Source organism: Peromyscus eremicus, chromosome 16_21, assembly GCF_949786415.1.
Source record: "Peromyscus eremicus chromosome 16_21, PerEre_H2_v1, whole genome shotgun sequence".
Taxonomy (NCBI): domain Eukaryota; kingdom Metazoa; phylum Chordata; class Mammalia; order Rodentia; family Cricetidae; genus Peromyscus; species Peromyscus eremicus.
The window spans coordinates 2,881,623-2,891,724 of record NC_081432.1 but is presented as its reverse complement, the minus strand read 5'-3'; the positions used below and the strand labels follow the sequence as shown (position 1 = coordinate 2,891,724).

Genomic DNA, 10,102 nt, shown 5'->3' with positions numbered 1-10,102 from the left:
TCTACACCATTGAGCTGTGGAGCAGTAAAGAGCCAGGTTAAAGGTACCTGGCTCACAGCCATCTTCCTTCACTTCCTTTACTCTCACAAGCTCACACACAGTTGTCTCATCAGCCCTGTGTAGGAGAGGTGAACGCTTCCCTGGTGCTCAGACTGGTGAATGAATGACACCATCTCACAGCTGGCTCAGCACTGCGGCCGGATGAAACTGTTTCAGCTGCAACTGGATCAAGATTTAAAATACTTAAGAAAATGGTCCTTTTAAAAACAATATTTATTCTTTGAATAAGTTACACATGTTACAAAGTATTTTGATCCTATTCACCACCAACTACCTCCTTCCAGCTTCCCCGGGAGCCTCCAACATGCCTCCCTCCCAACTTCATATTCTCTTTTAAAAAATGAACAGCCACGGAGTCCAGTTAGCACTGTCCACACGCACGTGGGTGTGGGGCCATGCACTAGGGGACATGAACTACCAACCAACAGCCACCCTGCCCCCACAAAACTATCCCTTCGTTTGTTAGGTTCTTGGTTTGTTTGAGACAGGTTCCTACTACGTAGACCAGGATAGCCTCTAACTCACAGAGACCCAGCTGCCTCTGCCTCCCAAGTGCTGGGGTTGGAGGCTTGGACCACCAAACCAAGCTGAGTGTCCTTTTAATGAATAGAACAGCAAGTTTCAGAAGGGGACCTTCTTTCTGAATCTCTAACCAGCAACTGATGATGCTGATCTCCTCTGCTGCTGATTGGCTACTCACGCTGACTTTACCCAATCAGCACCAGAGCAGTGAATCCCCTGGTTCTTACTATCCTGGCAATGGGTAAAGAGAGGACATAGTTTCTACAGAGTGAGCTTGTCTGCTCCTCCTATTCGGGTCTCTCATCTCCTCCAGCATGATGCGACTGTGGCTCCCCAGAGGCCCCTGTGTGGCAGCTGTGGTCCTGACACTGATGGTGCTGAGTCCTCCCGTGGCTTTGGTCAGGGACCCCCGACGTAAGTGCACACCTCAGGGGCTGAGCTGCTGGGGTGGGGGAGGAAGGGGCCGACTTCTCACTGTCCAGGTCAAGTCACTTGAATCTGCTATTATTTTCTGTGACCATCCACAGTCCTCACATGAAATCCAAACTGTTCCTCAGATAGGAGGCTGGTTGCCTGTGCTCTGAGATCTGTGTGAGAGGCCCCCCGATGTCAGCCATTGCTTTTCAGTTTCTTCCAGTCATCCCCAGCCTTGTGACATATTCCCCCAGGACCTCCAGAGGACTGATAATCGTGAAGTTAAATTAACCTCTTGCACAGGGCTTGTCTTCATTGTGTTGAACTATGCCAGACAACGAGGTTTCTCTTTAAAAACAGAACTGCACGTGTGTATTTTATTCTATTTTGTATGTGTGTTTCTGTTATTTTAACTACAAAAACAGTCAAATATTGAAGTAATCAAAAGGTTTCTCTGAAAGCATCATGAAGTCACGGGAACAGGGAGGGCATCCCAGGGACAATCCATGTGAGTCCTCTGCAGGCTGTGAGGCCCCTGCCTGGGCACCTGGGAGGCTGAGCCCAGAGCTCTGTCTTTCTCTCTCCCTGACTCCAGTGTCTGTGCAGCCTGTTCAGGTGTGGGAGCTCTGCGGGGTGGTGGTGAGCTCCCCTTCTCCTTGAGAGCACACAGCAGCTGAGGCAGCCTCAGAGAGAATGGGCTGTGTGAGCTGTTTCCAAGTGTGTGAGGCTCTTCTGAGAGCCCGGGGTGGGTAGAGCCCATTTTGGTTTTGTTTTCACGTGCCTGTACTTTAATTTTTCTCCTACGTTCTCTGTCTGGGATCATAGAAGAGGATTGAATCCCATCACCCCTCCCCTCAGGTCAGATTTGACAAATGAATTTGTCATTAAATTTTAAAAGATCTGGTTTGTGAATTCTCTGGAACTGTAACTCAGATAAGAGACTGAGGGTCAGGGTTAGGATCACGGTTTTAATTTCTGGAAACCAAAAGCCTATAGGAAAAATCCAAAATCTACATCATGCACAGAGTAATTGAAGTCTGGGATCTGCAGGTGGGATATGAAAGGCCGGGTTATTAACTCTGCTGAAAGCTGTGACCCTGAAATGCTGGACTGTGGCCGAGCCATCTGACCCCTCTGCGCTTTAACTGATGTAAAATGGGGAAGAGCCAATTTTTCATAGAGCTGATCGAGGATTGGGAGGGATGGTCCTGTGGAGCACTGGGGCCTGCTGCCACACTGTGTGCTTCCTCTCTGTGTTATCATGTCACTCATCAAAGGACAGGCAGAAGCTTCCAGACTGCCTCTCACCTCATTGTCACACTCCACAGACCAGGCTCCTGCCCTTGCATCATCGTCCTTCACACAAACTATTCTGATGGCTTCCAAAACTGTTGTTTTTTTTCTCCATTTTGTCTTTTTACATAAATCAGATTCATTCTCCTATCGTCAGTAAAGTCTCAAAACACAGAGATCAGTGATTCCATCTCTGAAACTCTCAGCAATCTCTCTATTACAGTCATGAGTAGTGATGACTGCCACAAATATTTTCCCACGAAATGCACTGAACTTCTTCATCCTTCTGTGCATTCGGTGAGATGATAATGTCTGGTGCTCAAATGTATTTGAGTACTGCTAACAGATCTCTTCCACATGGTCTGAGTTAGATTAAACATGAAAATAAAAAACTATACATCTGATGCATCTCTCCCCATCTCTATCTATAGAAGCCACAGACGCTCACGTGACTGACTGACACCCTCACCTGTCCCTGGGGTCACACTGGGCATCTGAGTTTAAAAAGATCTGGTTTGTGAATTCTCTGGACCTGTCATTCAGATGAGAGACTGTGGGTGGGATTTATGACAGTGGTTTTCATTTCTGGAAACTTGTTCAGTAGTTTTTTAAGAGTAACAATCTGAAACCTCCCGTCAACCCCAAGGCGCCTGAGTGCGGCTCCTCTTCATCCACAGTCTCGTCTCTCAGCTGCCGCCCTCACCCCCTGTGCCCCGTGGCTCATGAACTCAGTGTTGGCACGAGGTGTCACCTCAGCTGAGATGTGTCCCCTCCCCTGACACTGGCAGTCACGCCCTCCTCCTCTGGCTCTCATCTGTGACACACCTTCATTGTCACTCCCCAGAGTGCCTCTCTGTCCCCTGTCACTCAGGTCTTCCTGTCAGTGGAGCTCCACCCTCTCCTGCTTGTTCCTCAGTCTCACAGTTTTAAGCTCCAAACGGAGGGGGAGGGGCATCTGTTTTCCCTCTCTGGATTCCCTGGGTCTACAGGGTCAAGGCTGAGGGAGACTTCCTGTGTTCTACCTGGTGTGTGTAAGGAAGGATCAGGAGCGTGAGGGGTGGGAGGTGTGGTGTCTTCTGAGCTGCTGAGTGCTGGCATCCAGCTTAGCTCCAGGTGGGGCAGGTGTGGGATCAGAGAGGGCATGTGTGGATTAGAGAGGGCAAGTGTGGGATCAGAGAGGGCAGGTGTGGGATCAGAGAGGGCAGGTGTGGATCACAGAGGGGCAGGTGTGGATCAGAGGGGCAGGTGTGGATCACAGAGGGGCAGGTGTGGATCAGAGAGGGCAGGTGTGGATCAGAGAGGGCAGGTGTGGATCAGAGAGGGGCAGGTGTGGATCACAGAGGGGCAGGTGTGGATCAGAGAGGGGCAGGTGTGGATCACAGAGGGGCAGGTGTGGATTAGAGAGGGCAAGTGTGGGATCAGAGAGGGCAGGTGTGGGATCAGAGAGGGGCAGGTGTGGATCACAGAGGGGCAGGTGTGGGATCAGAGAGAGGGCATGTGTGGATCAGTGAGGGCAGGTGTGGATCAGTGAGGGCAGGTGTGGATCAGAGAGGGCAGGTGTGGGATCAGAGAGGGCATGTGTGGATCAGAGAGGGCAGGTGTGGATCAGAGAGGGCATGTGTGGATCAGAGAGGGCACACCTCCTGGTCCCTCTGCCTCTGGAATACAAGAGATCCATCTGTTGGGTGCTGATCTTTAGGGAGGTGACCTGAATCTGGACACCACACCTCTCCCTCTGGTCCATGACAGGATTGTTGTGTTCTCAAGTTTATACCCAATTGGGACATTTTTCCCTTGGAGCTGTGGGACCAGCAACATCCAGCCCTAACTGAGCAGGGGACACTTGCCTTGACCAAGAGTGTGTGACAGGGAAGCCCACAGGCTGTAGCCTACACAGGAACCACAGGCAACTGAGGAGTGCTGAGGGTGTGAGAAATAGTCTTCCCAGGGAGGAGCACACCAATCGGTTATCCAATGCCAAAGGGTCAGCCCTGAAGACACACGTGCCAGTAACATTCCAGAGACTGAGAAGGGTGTGTTCACGTATTTAGGAATGTATATGCGTGTGTGTGTGTGTGTGTGTGTGTGTGTGTGTGTATGTGTGTGTGTGTGTGTATGTGTGTGTGTGTGTATGTACATAGTAACAGTTAATGACAAAAGAGGCCTTGAATTTGAAAGAGAGCAAGGAGGGGCGTGTAGGAGGTCTAATGGGGAGGAAAAGAAATGGATAAATGACATAATTATACTACAATCTCAAAAACAAAAGAGTCCCACTGGCTGTGTAAACACATCTTAAGGGCAGGCCCCGTGTGCAGCAGTAGAAGTTCCAACAGAAAGTGAACTCAGTGGTATTCTTGGAGGTCCTTCCTTCCTTCCTTCCTTCCTTCCTCCCTCCTTCCCTCCCTCCCTCCCTCCCTCCCTTCCTTCCTTCCTTCCTTCCTTCCTTCCTTCCTTCCTTTTTTTCACCATATAGATCTTTTGCTTACATATTATGGTTTCATATTTTGTGGGTTTTATGTTTTTTTCTATGTGTCTGAATATGTGTGTTTATGTTTCTTATGGTTTTTTGGTTTGGCTTGTGTGTGTGTGTGTGTGTGTGTGTGTGTGTGTGTGTGTGTGTGTGTGTGTGTTTTGTTATATCCTAATTTTTTTCCTTTGTCTTAGTTGCCCATTTGTTTTCTAGGGGAAAGAAAGAATGTGGATTTGGGTGGGTGGAGAGGTGGGGAAGACCTGTGGGGAGGTGAGGGAGGGGAAACTGTGATCAGAATATATTGTATGAATAAGTCTATTTTCAATAATAATAATAATAATAATACAGTGGGAGTTAAAATGTCCAATCAACCTCCGCATCCACTTGCGATCTAGAGGTCACAGGTCAGGGCTAAGGACAAGAGAGGGCACCTCCTCTCCTGTTAAGGCTGGGTGAAGTAAACCAGATAAGCCATGTTTGGTTGATGCCCATGGGATATCACCCTTTTCTGAAGAGAAATGGAGGAGGAGTGAGTGGGGATGGGGGGGAGTGTTAGGGAGGGAGTGAGAGGAGAGGAGGGAAGGGAGAGGAGGTGGTGATGTAATGAAGAAAGAAAGGAGGAAAGGAAGGAGGGAAGGAGAATAGTGGTGCCAGGCGGTGATGACACATGCCTGAGGCAAAAGCAGGCGGATCTCTGAGTTCGAGGCCAGCCAGGTCTACAGAATGAGTTCCAGGACAGCCAGGGGTACACAGAGAAACCCTGTCTCAAAACAAAACAAAGCCCCTCAAACAAAAAAAGGAAGAAGGAAAAAAAGAAGGAAAGAAGGAAGGAAGGAAAGCGAGCGGGAGGGGAGGGTATGAAGGACTGTCCTGCCTCTCTTAGGAATGAGGCGACTTTCCCAGAGTTCCTCCGTCTCTCCTTGTTTACACCCTTGTCAGCCTGTCCTGCCTGGGCCCCGCTCTGTGGGATGTGCTGACATGGAGGAAGGATGAGAGAGTTTGGGTCTGGTCATTTGGGGCAGCTGAAGAGGGTCTCTGGGACTCAGGCATCCTGTCTCCAGAGAAGAAAGTAATTCCTGTCTCCACAGCTCGGTTCTTGGAATATTCTACATCCGAGTGTCATTTCTACAACGGGACGCAGCGCGTGCGGTTTCTGGACAGATACTTCTACAACCGGGAGGAGTATGTGCGCTTCGACAGCGACGTGGGCGAGTACATCGCGGTGACCGAGCTGGGGCGGCCGGACGCCGAGTACTGGAACAGCCAGAAGGACTTCATGGAGAACAGGCGGGCCCTGGTGGACACTTACTGCAGACACAACTACGGGGTCGTGGAGAGCTTCACTGTGCAGCGGAGAGGTGAGACGTGAGCAGGTGTGAGGAGGGGGGAGGGGAGGGGTGGGACGAGGGTGAGGGGGGACTGTGAGGGAGCAGCAGGAGGGCGTGTGTGTGTGTGTGTGTGTGTTCACGCGTGTGTGTGTGTGTGTGTGTTCACGCGCGCGTGTGTGTGTGTGTGTGAGAGTGTGTGTGTGTGTGTGTTTGTCTTGGCGTCAGCCATATACAGTGTTTGACTCTGAGGTGACATCTCGAATTTTCTCTGAGAAATTTACTTTCCTCTCCTCTCTGATTTGATGAGAGACACAGGAGGACGCTCTGCGGGTGCCTTGGATGGAGTGAACGCAGGAGCGACTACTGTTTCATGAAGGACTAGCCCTGTGTTCCTTCCCTGTCATGGGTCTCCAGTGAGATTCCCAGAAAACTGCAGGTCACAGCTGGGGACAGAGAAAGGCCATGAGTAATTGCTTCTTTGTTAGCTGGAGGCTTCAGCCAGACCCCAGAGTGAGGGACCTCTCTCCTCTCATGTCCCGGGTTTCCTGGACTTTCCCTCCTGCCTCAGGTGAAACAAAGTGTGTTGTGACTAAGCTGTGTGGGGAGAGGTGGGAGGAGCGTGATCTGTGAAGGGAAGATTCCAGAAAGAACTGGACCTCTGTAGGGCTGGGGACTCACTAGGCCTTCAGCAATGTGGGGAGGTTAGAATATTGCAGATCCTTGGCCTAATTATAATCAATTCTGTCTCTGTCATGACATCCTTGACTACTGAGTGAAACCTTATGGGATGTGTGCGATTTTCAGACACATAGTTTCCCCCACTCAAAAGCCAAGACTGTCATCACAGAGCACCTGAGGCTCATGGCCACGGGTCCCCACTTTGCTGTGACCCGCCCACCTGATGCTTCCACGATGCACTTGAAAAGTATTTATTCATCAGTTCCGTTGTTCTGCTACTATGGAAACATCACAGAGCAATCACCATGTGGGAGCACAGAATTTGGGATCATCTTACTCTGTGTTCTTGGGCCATGGTCACACATATTTGGCTCTAGAATCAACTGTCCCTTGTCCCCTCTGAGGTGACACTGTGTCACACACTGACCGATTACAAGGCTCCTCTGGCTTTTCTGAGGATTCTTAGGTCTAAATCCCCTGATGTTGTCTGTTTGTTTCCTTATTTCCATACTTTACTTTACAGGATGATCCACCTTTAATCCATCATTTCCTTGTTTAACATGCGAACATTACTGTCTTGATGAAGCTGATGTGTTTACAGGTCCCATGTTCTTTCTCTGTGTCATGTGACGATGTTTGCCTCATGATCCCTTGTTAGATCTGCTCTCCTTCTGATGTGGAGAGGCTGTGATTCCAGGACCCCAGGGACACCTGACATCCAGACACTCAAGCCCCCTCTATAAAATGAGCCAGTGTTGGCATGTGACCTGTGTAGGCAGAAGTTTCTGTCCCATTAGCAATTCCCAAATGCCCAGCAGCCGCTTCCCAAATAATTGACTCAGAGGCTTAATATTAATTACACATTGTTTGGCCTATGGCTCAGGCTTATAACTGACTAGCTTTTACACTTAAATTAACCCATAATTCTTATCTATGTTTAGCCACATGGCTTGGTACCTTTTCTCAGTCTGATATTCTCATCTTGCTTCCTCTTTATCTGGCAGGCGACTCCTGACTCTGTCCTTCCTCTTCCCAGAATTCTCCTAGTTTGGTCGCCCTGCCTATACTTCCTGTCTGGCTACTGGCCAATCAGCATTTTATTAAAACAACTTTAGTGACAAATCTTTTCAGTGTATAAGAACATTATCCCACAGTAGACCTGCGTACCTGCTCCTGAATATTTAACCACGTCTGGTTTACTGAGGATGTCGCTGGGTGCCCAAAGTTCTGAATTTGACAAACTGAGGTTCTGTCCCCTCAGATGACTTCAGCTTGTGTCAAGTGACATAAAACTATCCAGAACCGTGCATGGTGTTGAAAACCCCATTTCCACAGCTCAAAGTGGGGAGAGTCTCTTCATACAGCTTGAGAAGATTGTGGAGAAATGAACTGAAAATAAGAAAAGGAAAGGAAGGCTTCTTTAAACCAATTTTAAAGGAGGGGAGAGATTTACAATAACGGCCACGAGAATGGCTGGTACACTGTGCTGTCCAGACAAAAACAATAAGAAAACAGCCTGGCTTCTTCAGGTCAGATAGGATTCTCCCCAGTTGCCTTCTGCAGCTTGTCCACTGCTCTGCAAGGGTCAGGGTGCAGACTGCAGCGCCACCCACAACCCTGCTGCTCACAACTGACCGTCCGGCTCCTGCTGAGGTGACTGTGAATCCCCGGGTAACACGTTAAGAGAACATTGACCTACGATATGGCAAAGCTGATTTATGTAGAGTTTGGCAAAAAACAGATGAGTCCTGCCTCACACACAGAACTGTCGCCATCTATAGACAAAAAGAGACAGAACCCAGGGACAGGCAGGTATAATTTAGCTGTTGGGGAAATTACCACAGCTGGGAGAAGAGCCTTCCTCTCCCTGCCAGGACTTTCACCTCCAGCTGGTGATTCCTCCAGGGAGTGGGGCTGACAGCTGAAGTGTGAAAACAAACCCTAAGTCCTGGGACAACTGTGTTAGACTCTTAATCCTGCCTGGTCTTCACCTGGATGGATGGAGGCAGACAGACAGACAACCTGGGAGGACACTCCGTCCTCATGACTTATTTTCACCTCCCTTTCTCCTCTAGTTGAGCCCCAGGTGACTGTGTACCCGACAAAGACGCGGCCCCTGGACCACCACAACCTCCTGGTCTGCTCTGTGAGCGGCTTCTACCCCGGAAACATTGAAGTCAGATGGTTCCGGAACAGCCAGGAGGAGAAGACTGGGGTTGTGTCCACAGGCCTGATCCGGAATGGAGACTGGACCTTCCAGACCCTGGTGATGCTGGAGATGGTTCCTCAGAGTGGAGAGGTTTACACCTGCCAGGTGGAGCACCCCAGCCTGACCCGCCCTGCCACAGAGGAGTGGAGTGAGTGGGAAGCTCCTGACTTGTGAATCCCCGCCCACAGGAAGGAGTTGGGTGTCCTGGCTTACCCCCAGCCTGTCAACCCTCTGATCCCGGGATTTGGGCTGAAAACCTAAACATGGCCTCCTTTCTCAGGGGCACAGTCCACATCTGCACAGAACAAGATGCTGAGTGGAGTCGGGGGCTTTGTACTGGGTCTGCTCTTCCTTGGGCTGGGGCTGTTCATCTACTTCAGGAATCAGAAAGGTAAGGAGCCTGGTGGGGGCCAAGATTCCACAGCATTTCAGAGAAGAGCCATGGTCCTGTTCTCGGGATGTCACTGGCCCTGTGACCTCAGGTTTCAATGAACTCTGCACACAACAGTCTGTAGTTACTCGATTGAACCCTAAGTAGTGATAACATATGGAGATGGGGAAGTTAGGGTGATTCTGACTTGAGAACTGGGAGCAGAGCAAAAATGAAGAAGAGCCACTGGGCTGGTGTGTGACTGAGGCTCCCTGAGCCCCTCTCTCTGTCCACACTCCCCCTGCCCTGGCTGCTGTGGGCTGTGGTGTCAGAGGAATCTCAGGTAGCAGCTCAGAGTCTGGGGACATGCGTCTGTGGACAGATCTGTCTCCATGCACTTACGGGTCTATTTTGTTCTCTTTTCTAGGACAGTCTGGACTTCAGCCAACAGGTAACACCCTTCAGTCTTCCCTCAGAGACAGATCTGCTTCCCCTACAGTGTGGGCTGGGGTGTGATGGAGCCCAGACAGAAACACTGGGGAAGATGTAGATCCCAGGGTCCGGCCAGGCGGTTCGCACTGAGCCTTGTTCCTGCACTTACTGAAGGCCTGTGCTCTGAAGCAGCGTTGACTTGGGGCTTGAGAAGTTCCTCTGCTCACATCATGCTGTCAGGAGAGGCCTGGGGTGGTGAGAGAAGCCACTGCAGGGTCAGGTCTGGAAAGGCCACTGTCCCCTGTGCTCTGCAGGACTCCTGAGCT

The 10,102-nt window shown here is 50.2% G+C and overlaps 1 protein-coding gene across 1 annotated transcript; it reads left to right on the top strand.

Moving 5' to 3' along the window:
- Positions 1 to 819: 819 nt before the first annotated feature.
- LOC131926362 (H-2 class II histocompatibility antigen, I-E beta chain-like) lies at positions 820 to 9,151 on the top strand. Its single transcript, XM_059281737.1, has 3 exons — positions 820 to 996; positions 5,848 to 6,117; positions 8,841 to 9,151. The coding sequence occupies exons 1-3, from the start codon at positions 897 to 899 to the stop codon at positions 9,146 to 9,148; spliced, it is 678 nt and encodes a 225-aa protein (XP_059137720.1). The 5' UTR covers positions 820 to 896; the 3' UTR covers positions 9,149 to 9,151.
- The last annotated feature ends 951 nt before the right edge of the window (positions 9,152 to 10,102 follow it).